The sequence below is a fragment of the Podarcis bocagei genome (assembly GCF_964188305.1).
Source record: "Podarcis bocagei genome assembly, chromosome: 14".
Lineage (NCBI taxonomy): Eukaryota > Metazoa > Chordata > Lepidosauria > Squamata > Lacertidae > Podarcis > Podarcis bocagei.
In genome coordinates, this window is record NC_138139.1 from 36,563,662 (window position 1) to 36,578,289 (window position 14,628).

The following is a 14,628-nucleotide window of genomic DNA, read 5'->3' on the forward strand; positions in this document are numbered from 1 at the left end:
CAAAGCCCAGTGCCTCCCTTACCCTGCTTTGGGAAGGCATTTTTTTTAGGAGGGGGCTTAAATATTGTTGAGGACCACCCAAAAAGGCAACGAGGGCTGCATGCAGCCTTTTGGCTACACATTGGACCGCCCTGGCTTAAGGGCTGCCCTGAAATCTCTCAGGACAGTGAAATAATCGAGGGGGCTCCCTCTGCTAATGGTTTGTAGGGCGAGTCTCTACAGAGCCCAGTTCAAAATCAAGATGACCCAGAATGCAACTTCTATACTACACTAATTAGGAGGCATTCATGTGTTCACCGCAACATGCAAAAAGCACATTCCTTGGAACCTACTGAACCTTGAACAGTAACGCTTCTCTTGCTGCTTGCCCCATCATAGCCATGTGACTTTATTACTGCAATTAGCAGTTGACTGTAAGAAACCAGGAGGATAAAGACTTCACACTGATTCAGGCTCCATTTTACAGCAAAATAAGGAAATTTCATCACAGCGCGTTGACAGCTAACCGATGTAATTGTGGTGTAATCTTTTGTGGACTAGAGCACATTTCTCTAGACACATGAAGTGTAGGTTTCTCAGTTGGCCAAAGTATTCGTGGGTGAGAAATAGTATAGGGGGGGGCAGGGGGTGGAGAGGAAACAGCAGATCTGCCATTAGTATGCAGCATCTTGATCTACACAAGAAAAGAGCATTGACCCATTCCCTGTGATGGTTGTTGAGAGTTATCCCTTTTCTACTATGGCTTTATGTGTGTCAGCCAGAAACCCCAAGTAGCCGATCTTGATCTGCCCCTCCTTTAATGAAACACAAACTAGATGGCTTAAAAAACCAACTGGGAGAGGAGTTTGCTGCCTTGTGATCTTCTCTCCAGTGATCAAAAAGCAGAAGATACCGAACCGTAGGGAATGGGTTTATTCAGTTTAATATGCAATCAGATCTGGGCTAAATATTGTCACGGTGCGTCTGGCCTACATGCCTGCCCAGGCAAGGTCCAATTTACAGTTAATGCCAGTGCAGTTGAGAAAATCCCGTAAAAGCACAAACATTTGGTCCTTTTCCTGGTTGCTTAGGTGATCAGTCATGGCAAAACTACAGCTCCATGCCCGGGTTAACAATGCCAGCCTTTTTTCTGGGGACCTGTGTACAGGAAAGCAAGGTTTTAGAATCTCAAGCAGTAAACCATGGCAAGGGTGTGGAATGCACATTGTCCCTGTTTGTGCGAATGCAGCCTACAGTGCTATGCTGTGTATTTGAGCCCGGATCTGCTTCTAGCCCAAGTGATCTGTTAATGCCGTATTACCCTTTTCTCACATCCCAAGATCATGATGACCTCATATGCTCCCCTGCTCATTTTTTAAAAACGAGATTTTTTTTTAAAAAAAAATGAGTTTGGGGGGAGATACCTGTTTTTTGGGGGAAATATTGCCTCTTTCACCTCTTCATTTGTTTCAAGGGGTGTAGGGGGTTTTTTTGGGGGGGGTTATGAGCATCACCAGGTTTTCCTCTCTGAAATTGGTTTATTGTGGTGTCCATGATAATTAATTAGATTTCCAAATGTGCTCCCAGGTCCCCCCCAAAAATTGAGGATCCCTGCTCTAGATGTGGGCATATAATACCAGAAAACGTTCACCTTCTCATATGAATCGCAATCACAGCAACAGCAAAAGCAGCGGATAAGAACAATGAGGGCCATGAAGAGAACCACACCTGGAAGACAGAAAGAATTGTTGTTTAAAGTGTTTTCTTCCATGCTCTTCAGCCAAAATAGGCTGCTGGTGTAGCTCACAAAGATCATCTGCCCCTGTTGTCTGGCTCGCAATCTAAAATACATGGCACTTGAGGAAAAAGAGGGGAGGAGCGAGGGGGAAAGCTCAGGCACCAGTTCTTAAAAGTTATAATGACCAACTGAGATGAGAGCAGCCTGATAGAACGGCTGCCACTAGATAATTTGAGGAAGAGTCAAAAGGGAGCTGGTCTGTCTCAGTAAAGGTGATAGAAAAGCTTGGATGCATCAGTTTCTGAGTTCCTTGTCTAGAAAAGTGGGGCCAGCCCACAAAGAAGAGCTGTAGCCTGTCCTAGGACACACATTTTACGGTACTGTTAAATAGTTCAGTGGAGACAACTTTAGTAATGTATATCCCACCTTTCATGGAGCTTAAAGAGACATTGAGTAGGCTCCCAGCTCCAGGCACTGCTTAAACCCTGACCTGCTTAGCTTCAGCAAGGCTGCTTTTGTTATTTAAAATTCAGTTTCTTCCAATATATAATCTATATTTTTTGCACCTGTCAGGGGTTTAGGTGCAGAGGCACGGGCAAGGGAGGAAACAGAGAGCGAAGGGGAGGAGACAGAGGAAAGGATGAGTGATGACGACGACCCGAGATCTCCCAGTCTTTCCAGTGAATCAGAGGATTCACAGAAAGGAGCACCAGTGGCCAGGGCAAGGGGGGAATCTAGAGAGGCACCCCAGGAAGATAGAGCCAGAGGAGACTCAGGGGGGAGCAGCTGGAAATCGGGACCAGCGTCACCGCCAGGAAGCAGGGAAGAGGAAAGGAGCCAGGGGGGAAGCGCTGGCAGCTCACCACAGGAGGGAGGGCAGGAGTCAGGAGTGGCCACACCTCCATCGGGGAGCGAAGAAACGGTTAAGAGGAAAGTGGAAGGGTGGGCGCGCGCGCCAAGTTCAAATGCAGAGGAAGGCGGCGCAGTGAGCAGCCCCGAAAGGGAACCAGGTCCTAAAGCCCGGCGCAAGGAGGCAGAAGGGTCCGGGTCAGCGTCAGAAGAATCCCGGAAGAAAGAAGCCCCGGGGGGTAGAGGGACCCAGAGGAGGACAGTCAGGAGGAAAAGGTGGAGCAAGGCTAGGATATTAAGTTGGTGCGCACGGGGCGGAGACTCAGACGGAGCCTCGCCGATCTAGCTAGTAGACGTAGAGTTGCAGACAGCAGCGTGAGAATGGAAACTGTAATTCAATAAAGACTTTTACTTAATGACCGCTGGCTAGCGTGATCCTCTGTGAGCTAGGATCTTGAAGCAGCTCTGACAGCACCACTATGGGATGGGGCCATCCGGATTTTCTGCATCAACAACCAAAGCAGCTTGAGCCATAGTGATCCGCCCAAATCGTCAAGGGACATGGCTCGGGGTCTAGAGAAAAAACAATATCAGCTGTGAAAGGCAACCGTTTTTTTCTCATTTCCCTGCCACACCCTCCAACTTACCAATGAAAGAAAAGAAAATGACAAATGCCGCAATGTCCCAGGCAGTCTGGAACATCTGCTTGCTTTCCAGTCGGGTCAGTACATCATGGATCTGATTACTTAGCTCCTGGCCAAAATCTTTCCCTGAAGAAGCCATTCTTGGTCGTCTGTAACCTCCTTTCTGATGTTCCGTTTTATCTGCAGATAGAGAAAAAGAAGACAAGGGAAGGCATGTAGCTCAGTGGTACAGCGTCTGTTTTGCATGCAGACAGGTCCCAGGTTCAATCCTAGCATCTCCTGGTGGGGCTTGGAGAAACTCCCTGCCAGAAACCCTGGAGATCAACTGCCAGTCAGTGTCCACAATGCTGAGCTAGATGGACCTATGGTCTGACACAGTAACTTCCTACTCTTCTATTTCAAATGGCACCTTAACCAGTATAATGAGGTCTGGAAACTTAATTTAGGGGGAAGGTGGTAGAGCACATGCTTTGCAATTTGCATACAGAACAACCAAGTTCAGTCCCCAGCATCTCAACATTTCACTGGAAATGTCCTCTGCCTTAAAGCCTAGAGAGCTGCTGCCAGTCAGCGCAAGCAATACTGAGATAGATGGACCAATGGTCAAATTCAGTATCAGTCAGCTTCCTATGTTTCTAGCAGTCTAACATATTGGAACCCTGTGTCCTTTTTGCACTTGGGATGGATTATTCCCAACCCGTGTCAGTTTCGAATGTGTTTATAGTCTTTGGTCCACTCTGTCCCATTTCCTCTTTTTAAAATGAAAAATGCACAAAACCTCACATTCTAATTGCATGAATTACCACTAAAACAGGCGTTTTAGACACATTTCCCCTTGCAAAATTTGGCGTGATCCAAAAGGGTAAGTGAAACTGAAAAATTGTTCAGTTTGTTTTACAATGAAAAAATATATATATTTTAAAGCCTCCTTTAAGCATTCCACAGGTCCATGGCCAACCCACAGAAGGACTTGCTCCTAAATGATGACAATTTAGGACCCCTCCCACTCAAAAAAAAAAATCCCCCATGAACTTCCCTTATCCCACAAAAAATAAAAATGAGAAAAGGCTGACATGTGAAATGCTTCAACATATTCAAATTCTGTATCACCACATTCCCTTTTTTACTTGTTTGTCTCACACCCCACTTTTTTAAATAATCAAGTGGTATATAAATCAGAACAAGGAGGAGAGGGAGAGAGAAGCCTTCCCCAAATTGCTGCCCTCCAGATATTTTGAACAGCATCTCCCATCAGCTCCACAGACACAGGAGGAGTCCAACTGGAGGATACTTTGCACTCAAGCCTGGTAGGTAAAGGTAAAGGACCCCTGGACGGTTAAGTCCAGTCAAAGGTGACTATGGGGGGGTAGCACTCATCTCGCTTTCAGGACAAGGGAGCCAGTGTTTGTCCACAGACAGCTTTCTGGGTCATGTGACCAGCATGACTAAACTGCTTTTGGAGCAACGGGACACCGTGACGGAAACCAGAGCGCATGGAAACATCGTTTACCTTCCTGCCACAGCAGTACCTATTTATCTACTTGCACTGGCGTGCTTTCAAACTGCTAGGCTGGCAGGAGCTGGGACACAGCAATGGGAGCTCACCCTGTTGCGGGGATTCGAACCACCGACCTTCCGATCAGCAAGCCCAAGAGGCTCAGTGGTTTAGACCACAGCGCCACCCACATCCCATTTCTCAAACCTGGAGCTGCCCCTGCCTGGATTGTGCTAGCATTCCAGACTCCAATACTGGTTACCTGGCCAATTGCTGGTTTGCCAGTCAGGCCAAAAGAATGGTTCTCATACACTCATTTTTGCAGTTTTCAGGGTGCAGCAAAAAATAAGCAACTTCAGATCACCAAGCCTCTGGCACCTGTCACAGTGTTGTGCCCCTTACCTTCTGTTCAGCCCTCTCAGATGCTTCCTTGTTCTACTTTCCTTCCTAGGATCTGCCAGGTCTCAAGAACCACCCACAAAACTGAGGAGAGGAAGGAGATTAACTTGGCTTAGAGAAGTAAAACAAAATTAGGAAGTGGCTTCCTCAAAGTGACCAACACGAAACCTAGAAAATCAACTGCTTAAATGGCAAGTGACAAAACTATATATTGTTACCTGCAGGTATTCCTTCGTGAGGTTTTGCTGTTCCCTGGTTTTCAGTAGGTGTGCCACCCACTTTCACTTCCTGGTTCCTGTTTCAGCAAGTGCCCAGTCCGGTAGTTAAACTGCAGCCACCTGAGCTCAAACAAATAGCAAACACATCCTCTTCTCCTAGCCTAGGTAGGGGATGAGGGAGAAATTAGAATCAGTTTGCATTTAAAGGCAAACCAACCTAATTCACATAGGCCAGTACCGGTTTCTCTCTGTTTTTCAACTTTTCCAAACTTAGGTTCAATTCTCCACATTTCCACATCAGTTTGCTTTTTAAAAAAAAAGTCCAGATGAAAATTCATCAGTATTTTATTGTGAATTTCTTTTCATATTCATATTTTTTGCACACAGTCTTGCCTAATCTGCACATTTTTACAGAGCAAAATTTCCGATCGTATAATGTATTTCTTACTTTCACTAAATACATGAGTTTTTTCACACTTTACCCTGATATATGCATCTTTTGCAGATGTTGCATGGCTGGGGAATTGCATTGCAAATTCTGAAGAAGTGCAAATTTCAAACACTGACTGATATTCTCAAGAGCCCTGTGGCAACAGTGGCTACAAACCATGATGACTACTGTCTGCCTCCATGGTTCAGATGCAGTAATGCTTCTGAATACCAGTTTCTGAAGACCACAGGAGAGGAGAGTGATCTTGTATTCGAATCCTGCTTGCAGTTTTCTCACAGGCATCTGGTTGCCTACTGTGAGAATAGGCTGCTGGACTAGCAGGCTCTTCTTACGAGCTTATGAATGAGGAAGAAGAAAACTTTTCTGGTTTTCTAGAGATAAAAAATGCATGCATGCAATTCCTGAGTGTCCAGCAGATGGCGAAGTTGTTTTATTTACCTTGCAGGCAATAGCCTACTTCAGGATGCCGCCCAAACATTGACAACCTGAGTGGTTTAAAAGCCAATTCCTCGTCTTCCCTGGGAACTCTGAGAGCTGTAGCCCTGTGGAGAATTGGGGTCTCCTAACAACTCTCAGGACCCTGAACAAATTACAGTTCCAAGGGGCATTTGGGGGAAGCCATGCCTGTTTAAACTAGGATATTGTTTTAAATGTATAGCATGGATAGGGCCTAAAACAAAACATGTGCTGATTAATTTCAGTGGATCTACTCTAAGTATGAGTTAGTCCTCATCTGTACTATACATTTAATGCTGCATTATTATTATTATTTTAAATTATTTATATTTTTCATATATATACATTTCACTGATTTTACATTCATTCTGGCATTTTAGAACTTGACTTCCTTCCCCCTCTTTCTGTACTTCCTTAAATTTATTTTTAATATCTTCTGCATATCCAAATTAACTTAACTTATTTATTTATCTTCTTTATATATATACTTTTATATAGCTGCAGATTGTTAAAATAATCCTGCCAGTGTTTTTATCTGTTTACAATTTATCTGTAAATTTCCATTCTTTTATAAAAAGCTTGTTATCTTGATTTATTATTCTTCTGGTAAGTTTCACAATTTCCATAAGTTTTTGTATCCATTCTTCGTTTCCTGGGACTTCTTCTCCTTTCTATTTTTGGACAAGTAACATTATTGCCGCTGTAGTCGCGTACATGAATAAATTTCTATACAATTTAGGCAGTTCTATCCCTATAATTCCCAGAAGAAAGGCTTCTGGGTTTGTTTTTTTTTACAAACGTTATTTTAGACATCATTTTCATTTCATTATATATCATTTACCAGCAGCATTATATAACTTTTAAAAAGTCATTGCATCCCACTGATAATCTTGTGAACTATGGCTTGTTCAGGATGCTGCCAGTTTTTAGGAGACCCCTCTGTTACCCTCACAGAGATATAATTCACACAGTGGTTTAACAGTCAATCCCTCCTCCCAAGGATCTCTGGGAATTGTAGTTCTGTGAGAGGAACAGGGGCCTTCCAACAACTCTCAGCATCATTAAGAAACCGCAGTCCCCAAGATTCTTTGCATGATGCAGATGGGGCTTAACTAAAACCAGAGCCAGAAAAACGTGAAGTAAAAATGGTATTATATAATGAGAAAGAGAAAAAGCATTTGCCTCTTTCTGCCCTTACTCCATGTTGGTCAGAATTCTTTCTTTTCCCTTTAGGACTTTGAGACCTTGGTCCATTCATGTCAGCAGTGCTATACACGTATTAACAACCTATACAAACCCTCTCTGGTCTTGGCAGGTGTTACAGAGGTGTTGAGTTTGCACAGATAGCTATGAAATATTTTCCTTTTCCTCCTCTTAACAATCATTTCTAACTCTTCAGCTGATATGCTCCATGTTGTTTTCTTTTCATCAGAAGGTGTAAAATTATATATATATATGAAGATTCAAGCCACGGTGCTCCGATCTTGCACATCCTTATTTTTTGGAGAGATGTTCTCCTGTCCCCAAAGGGATGAGCTTCCATCTTAACACAGAAATAAATGCTGGGCAGTTGAGGAAAGGTACCGTACATCTCAGTGTGAGAAGCGGAAAGCTAGCCTGAGGTGGGCTGGAGGGGATTTGGCCACACCTGTTCAGAACGCTGTGCAGCAGCAGAGACAGTGAACAGGTCTGGGGCTAGTGCAGAATCCTGGTGTAAAAAAACAAAAACCCACACACCTCAATGTGGTTTACAAAATAATAAAACAATGAAATCACCAGTTTTTAAAAAGTTAAAAACAACCATTTAAAATGTTCAAAAAGTAATTAAAATCAACTCTAAGTTAAAAACCAGATTAAAGCACATGTCCACATTCTACATGACTGGATAGGCTTGCCTAACAAAAATGTTTTAAGCAGGTGATAAAAAGACTACAGAGAAGGCCTCTGCCTGATGTCAATAGGCAAAGAGAGTCAAAGTGTGACAGCTGCCACACTAAAATATCAATTTCATACAAACATGGAACAAGTATTGTTCGGCACTTGTAACAGTGCCAGTTTTCTGCACACTGAAGCTGTCAAGTGGGCGCATACAGGCTAAAGCAATCTCACAGGTTACTGGTCCCAAGCTGTTAAGGGCTTTATATACTAATACACTTTGAGCTTGACATGGTATGATGTGGAGACCTTGTTTTAGATGGAGTAGGAAGTTTTTTTTAAATATTGAGAGGATATTTTTTTGCCTGGTGTTTATAGAGCAAGAAAACCTATTGTAAACAACTGTTTTGGACATAGCACACAATCACCAGTTCTGGGCTTATTGGATGCGACAGCAGACAAGGCAATGTGACGAGCCGCTTGCGGGCTTCTCAGTGTCTACTTTTTCACACCTGGCCGGTCCCAACTGATGGAGAGAAGCGAGGAAAGTGTTAAGTTGTGGGTGAACATATCAGACGACACAGCGATTCTTCAAACAGCCCTTGTTTATTCACAGGCCAGAACAGAACTAAACTGAAGGGTTCAGCCAGCCTGCTTATATAGAGCTCCAGTACAACGTAACTGTAACAATTTTCTGGAACTATAACTATCCAATCACTGAACGTCACTTTCAATCCCTTATTTGCATATGTGGTCCTGAGTGAAAACTATCTACAGTATCCCCCTGCTGGCTCAGGGTGAGAACTTCAGTACGTAACAAAAAGCATCCTGGGTGTGAGAGCAGGAACTGGAGAGAGCTGTTTCATTCCATGTTGAGAACTCCTCCTCTCCCATTTCACACAGCTTAAAGAGGGCGCAAGTGACATGAGCCTGGAGACAGGGGAAAGGGTGAGGATGTATTACAGTGGTACAGCACCTGGTCTCAGCTTCAGTCCCCAGCATCTACAAGTAGGGCTGGGAAAGGCCCCCCGTGGCGCTGCTGCCAGCCAGTGCAAGCAATAAGAACCTAAGATGAGCCCGGCTGGATCAGGCCAACGGCCCATGCAGTCCAGCATCCTGTTCTCACAGTGGCCAACCAGATTCCTGTGGGGAAACCCGGAAGCAGAAACCTGAACACAAGAGCACTCCTCCAACCCCAGGGTGTTTTCCAGCAACAGTGTGAAATACTGAGCTAGATTGACCGATGTTCCGGCTTGGTAAAAGGCAGCTTCCAGGAAGGGCCGTAGCTCAGTAACAGAACATCTGCTTTCCATGTCCCGGGTTCAGTCACGGGCATCTCCAGGTAGGGCTGGAAAGGAAGCCCTTATTTCAGATGTCCTCAGGGGAAGTTGCTGCACAGGCAACTGAGAGCAAGGGAGACATGCCTCCTCCCCTGTGGGCTAAGCCCCACTCACTTGCCAAAGGACAACACTGGGGGAGAGGGCAGTAATAGCCGTATCTTCCATGAATCTCATCCTCTTTTAAAGCCATCCAAGTAATCCTCACTTGTACTGCTGCACCACGTGGGAAGGAAATACAATGCCATTTCTCTTTGGCTGAAATTCAGAAAATTGCTTTGTTTCCAGGGTTTTGCTTTTTTAAAAGTCAATCTGCACAGCTCACATCCAAAGGCTTTCACCAAGGCCGCATCTTGCTAGCAAATTAAGTACATTTACTTTTCAGAAAGCAGGGAACAGGAACTTTATATACAGTACCTTCTCGCCTCTATTGTTATTGCCAGGTGATGGAAGGATGATATTTCTAATTCAGCGCTTCTCCGTGGAACACTTTGCACTGATGGATCTTGGCAGGGCACAGAGGAGGCTGCATTTATTTACAAGGACTGGCGGTGATTGAAATGATGGTTAGGGAGATTGATGGACACCTCAAAAGGTGACAGGTTTGCATTGCTTGCTCAATAGGCATGAAGGCTACATGGTTCAAATGTGATGGTGTGGTTTAGGCAGAGGCGAGCCCAGGCTTGCAGAAAGAGACATGTTTTAGAGTTTTAGAGTGGGGAACTGGATGTCCATCACAGATCAGGCCAAAAGTCCCTTTACCCTATTTCCTACATCCACCTTGCCTTCTGCTCTTTTCAACATATTTTAACACAAGGCTAGTGTGGAATCTACACACATACAAAAAAAACAACAACTCTGTGAAAATGCTTTTTTTTTAAAAAAAAGGTTTTGAAAAACACATTGAATTTTGCGTAGCTCACTCTCGCCATCTAGTGTCACATTTATATATTGCATGTTACAACACATTGCAAACGTTTTGTTTGCAGCTGTATAATTGAGTCCTGGCTGTCTAGATTCTACTGTTTCCTATTTTAGATACTTTTTTCACTCATTTACAACAGAAAGTGAACCCACACACCTAAATATCAGAGCCCACACAGATAACTTGAGGTACATTTTCTTTCTCTCCAACATTTTCATGCTCTCTTTACTCACTTTCTCCTTCATATTTATGAATATTATATATACTCATTATATATTGTATGTACTTGCAGATAGATCTTACAAATATACTTTAATTCTGAGCTCAGGAGTTCAGACATGCACTCAGCATTCACCATTTAAACGACATGTTTCAGCAACCATCATTTCCTTGGACACAATTCTCCATCATTCTTAATCCCCAATGCACACAGAGACTAAGATCATTCAGCCACCCCTTCATATATAGAGTACTCTTGCATGCAAACCAAATCCCCAACACCTGAGGTTGAAAGGAGGAGCATCGGAAAGGGCTCCCATGCACTTCTCCTTTCATAGAATCATAGAATCTTAGAGTTGTGAGGGACCACGAGGGTCATCTAGGCCAACCCCCTGAAATGCAGGTATCATTTGCCCAACATGGCGCTCGAACCCACAACCCTGTCGGAGGTGCAAAGGAGAACACAGGGAGGGCTGCAAAGGGCTTTGCAAACAGAGGTGGATTTAGAGCAGCGCTACTAGTTCTGCCGCATTGGATGCCGAGCCGAGGGGGCACTGCAGGGCGTCACAACTATGACATAGTGAATTGAGAAAAACGGAAGGCAAGAGGTGAGGAGTGCCGAATTTTGACGTCGCACAGGGCGCTGCTGAATTTTGAAAGACCAAAGTCTGTTCCTGTTTCAAGCCTCCCTACAGGGCTCCTTTCCCCCTCCTGTGTTGAAGCCATGCAGGACAGCGCCAAAGAGCAGCTCCGGGAGGGAGAAGCAGTTTCTATTGAACAGAAGCCCCCCACTTGAGGAAGGCAGGCTCCTATGACCCATCAGCTGAGTGGTTTAACAATTGACCCCTCTTCTTCCCAGAGAAGCATAGCTCTGTGAGGGGAAGCAGGGTCTCTGACAACTCTCAGCACCCTTAACAAACTAAGTTTCCCAGGATTCGTTGCAGGGAAGCCATGCCTGTTTAAAGCGGTGTGGTGCTGTTTTAAATGTTTAGTGAAGGTGGAGCCGAAACCTAGCATGCAGAAACAGGCAGAGGCCAGCCTCTCACTCCTCAAGCAATCGGTGGGGCAGGGACACTGTTATGTACTGAGTTGAATAGGATCCAGAATGCAGCAGTCTGATTGGTCCTAGAACAATAGGATCCAGAATGCAGCAGTCTGATTGGTCCTAGAACAATAGGATTCAGAATGCAGCAGTCTGATTGGTCCACAGGAGCAACCCAATCCAGCTCCAGGTGGAAGTGAATCCGAAACGTGATTGGCATACAGGTGAATCCCGGAATTAACCAATCACGTGGGGCCCATTGTGTAAATAATGTATATAAGGCAGACATTCTGGGGGAACTTGATTCCTCCTCACCACTATGAGCTGAATAAAGAGCATAAAATCCACACTCGGCTCTGAGTATATTTCGGACACTTTTGGGGTCCCAGCTGCTCAAGAGAGCTCTTTTTCCAATCCTTGAGAAGCTCCAGGCAAGCGTCGCTAAGAGAGCATCAAGGATAAAAATAAATACTTCTGAATTGCTCTCAGCCAGTTTGCTCTCAGCCGTATCAAGAGCAGCAGGGTCAGGGTCAGGGGCCCCTTCGCTCTGCCCTTTGAGGCAGGTCGAGATCTGAAGACTCTGGAAGAGAGCTTCCAAAAGCCTCGCAGGACATTCAATATGGAAAGCGTGTCTTCAGGGCGGCGGGCGAATTCTCTCACCAGTACCTTGTTGCTTTCACTCTCTGGCCTCCGGTGCCAATCATGTTGAAAGAACACCATGTTCCCCCTCTGGTGCAAGTTACAGACACGTATCCCTGGGCAGAGCAATTACGCTCAAGTATTAGGGTCATAGGTGACGCCAGAGGGGAGAGACTGAGGGCGGTAAACACTCCCCGCTTCAAACAAGTAGCTCACACATAGGTACCGCTTGCCTTCCCCCTTGCTGGACACCTGGGACTACTTGAAAAGAAGGCAATTTTGACATGCCGAATCAGGAGGACTGTGGTTCAGTCGTAGAATGTCTGCCTTGCACGCAGGAGGTGCCAGGTTCAAGCCCTGGCATTGCCAGTTGGGGATGAGAGAGACCCTGGAGAGCTGCTGCCAGTCCGTGCAGGCAGTAATGTGGTAATCTAGCCGGTGCTGCTTCTAGAAGGAGGAAGAAGAATGGATCTGTCTTTTGCTCCCACACTCTGGCACGGCCAGAGCACAGGAGCCAAAATGGGACATCTGGAACTAGCATCAGAAGCTTCTATAAATCTGAGATGGCTTGCTTAAAACATGTCGGTTATACAGTATGCATATAAAGCATCTTCTTATATAGCTCAGTAGTAGAGCAGGTTCTGGGTTTAATTCCTTGCATTTCCAGGTAGGGCTTGGAAAATCTCTTGCCCAGAATCCTAGAGAGCCACAGCCAGTCTGTGGGGACAATACTGAGCTAGATGGACCAATCATCTGATTCCATGTAAGCAAGCTTCCTTGAAAGTTAACCCCATCAAAATAAGCAGGAATTATTTAAGGAAAAACAGGTTTACAGTGAGAGCATTAATGTGCAATATACCATTATTTTCTTTTTGGGGACAACACTCTCCCCTGACTCTCAATGCACTTTGCTTCTTTGGTGACCTATAATGCTGATTTTCAAAACTCTTCAAGAAGTGACCTCTGTGGGCTTCCTAACCTAGTGTTGGTCAGCAGCACAGTTACGAATCTCCTCAGTAGCTGTATCTGGAGAGTGCTGCCAAACAAACCCCCAGTTTGGGCCCAGCTTGGTAAAAACACTCATTAAAGAGCACAACGCCTCAAGGTGCTGCACCAGAAAACCACAACAGTGACAGCAAATGCAGTCAGGCAACTGGAGGTCAAGGCGTTATGGAACTCAGCACTGCAGGAAGGAACACACGACCCGATTAGCGCTCCAGATGTTGGCAAGGCGCTTGGAAGAGCTTCAGAGACCTTCTGTGAAGTGATTGTGATGAGGAATGTTGCAGCCAGATCACAGCGAGCTTTGCCAAAGCAGCAGCCCAACATGGGAGTTACAGCTGCCATGAATTAGCAAAGTCACTTAAATAACACTGACGGAGTCCAGAGAGAAAAGAAATCCTGATAACACTTAACTGTGCAAACCAAACAAAAACTGCATAATTTGAGGACAAAAGAGCAGAGAGGTTTTGTCTTTCTTAATTCCAGCCTTGTTACATAACAACTAAACTTTAGGGAGAGGAAAAACTCCCTCAGAATTACACAGTCAATCAAAGTGCATGCTACCTCAGGAAGATCATGCCATTCTGCCGGGTTGCTAAGCAACACCTCCACCCTATAAGCCATGCCCTCTCTCTCCAGGCCACACCCCTCTCTCCACACCATGCGCCAATGCCCCTATTTGCCAGGGGAAACTGCTACACAGTCACTCGCTACACAGGAGTGACTAGTATTGTTCTTCAGGACCCTGTCTCTTGCATTACAGTGGTACCTCGGGTTACATACGCTTCAGGTTACAGGTGCTTCAGGTTACAGACTCCACTAACCCAGAAATAGTACCTCAGGTTAAGAACTTTCCTTCAGGATGCGAACAGAAATTGTGCTCCGGCGGCGGGGGAAGGCCCCATTAGCTAAAGTGGTACCTCAGGTTAAGAATGGACCACTGGAACGAATTAAGTACTTAACCCGAGGTACCACTGTTTAAGTTAAATAACCAAAGAGGGAGTGTAGTTTAAGTATTTATTCTCATGAAAGGTGGCCGTGTCTCCTACTTTACAGAGGAAACTGGTCCAAGCCCAGTTTCAAGATACAAGTTGTCCGATTGTGATGAATGGGGCACTGCCTGACCAACCGCACTCTGCCCCAAGTCAGCCTCCCACCTGCCTGCCATCTTGCTTGCAGTGTGCCCAGGGGGGGTGGCACCGCCTCATCCTCATCCTTAGTCTCGGTGTTGTTCTTATATAATTCAGGAGGAAGGAGGAGGATAGGGACAAAACTAGAATGAGTTGGCTCAGCCTACCGCTGGGTCTGGCGCCACCTATTGTTGGCCTCCCAGACCACTCCTACCAGTCTCAACGCAGAC

The 14,628-nt window shown here is 45.3% G+C and overlaps 1 protein-coding gene across 2 annotated transcripts; it reads right to left on the reverse strand.

The window, feature by feature from the left end:
- Window positions 1-780: 780 nt before the first annotated feature.
- Window positions 781-5,473, reverse strand: SMIM22 (small integral membrane protein 22). 2 transcript variants are annotated; one of them, XM_081170441.1, is made up of 5 exons: window positions 5,323-5,473; window positions 5,108-5,188; window positions 3,214-3,390; window positions 1,631-1,707; window positions 781-1,137 (listed from the first exon to the last, which is right to left on the reverse strand). In XM_081170441.1, the coding sequence occupies exons 3-5, from the start codon at window positions 3,347-3,349 to the stop codon at window positions 1,090-1,092; spliced, it is 261 nt and encodes an 86-aa protein (XP_081026567.1). In that variant the 5' UTR covers window positions 3,350-3,390; window positions 5,108-5,188; window positions 5,323-5,473; the 3' UTR covers window positions 781-1,089. The 2 variants fall into 2 exon arrangements, with proteins under 2 accessions (XP_081026567.1, XP_081026568.1); XM_081170442.1 differs by lacking the exon at window positions 5,108-5,188 and having other exon boundaries at window positions 5,323-5,472.
- Window positions 5,474-14,628: the final 9,155 nt, after the last annotated feature.

Coding starts and splice junctions, on each gene's coding strand:
- SMIM22 (XM_081170441.1), bottom strand. CDS start 3,349: ATGGCTTCTTCAGGGAAAGATTTTGGCCAGGAGCTAAGTAATCAGATC. Junction 1,708..3,213: donor CATTTTCTTTTCTTTCATTG/GTAAGTTGGAGG, acceptor TCTGTCTTCCAG/GTGTGGTTCTCTTCATGGCC. Junction 1,138..1,630: donor ATTGCGATTCATATGAGAAG/GTGAACGTTTTC, acceptor TCCTGTACACAG/GTCCCCAGAAAAAAGGCTGG.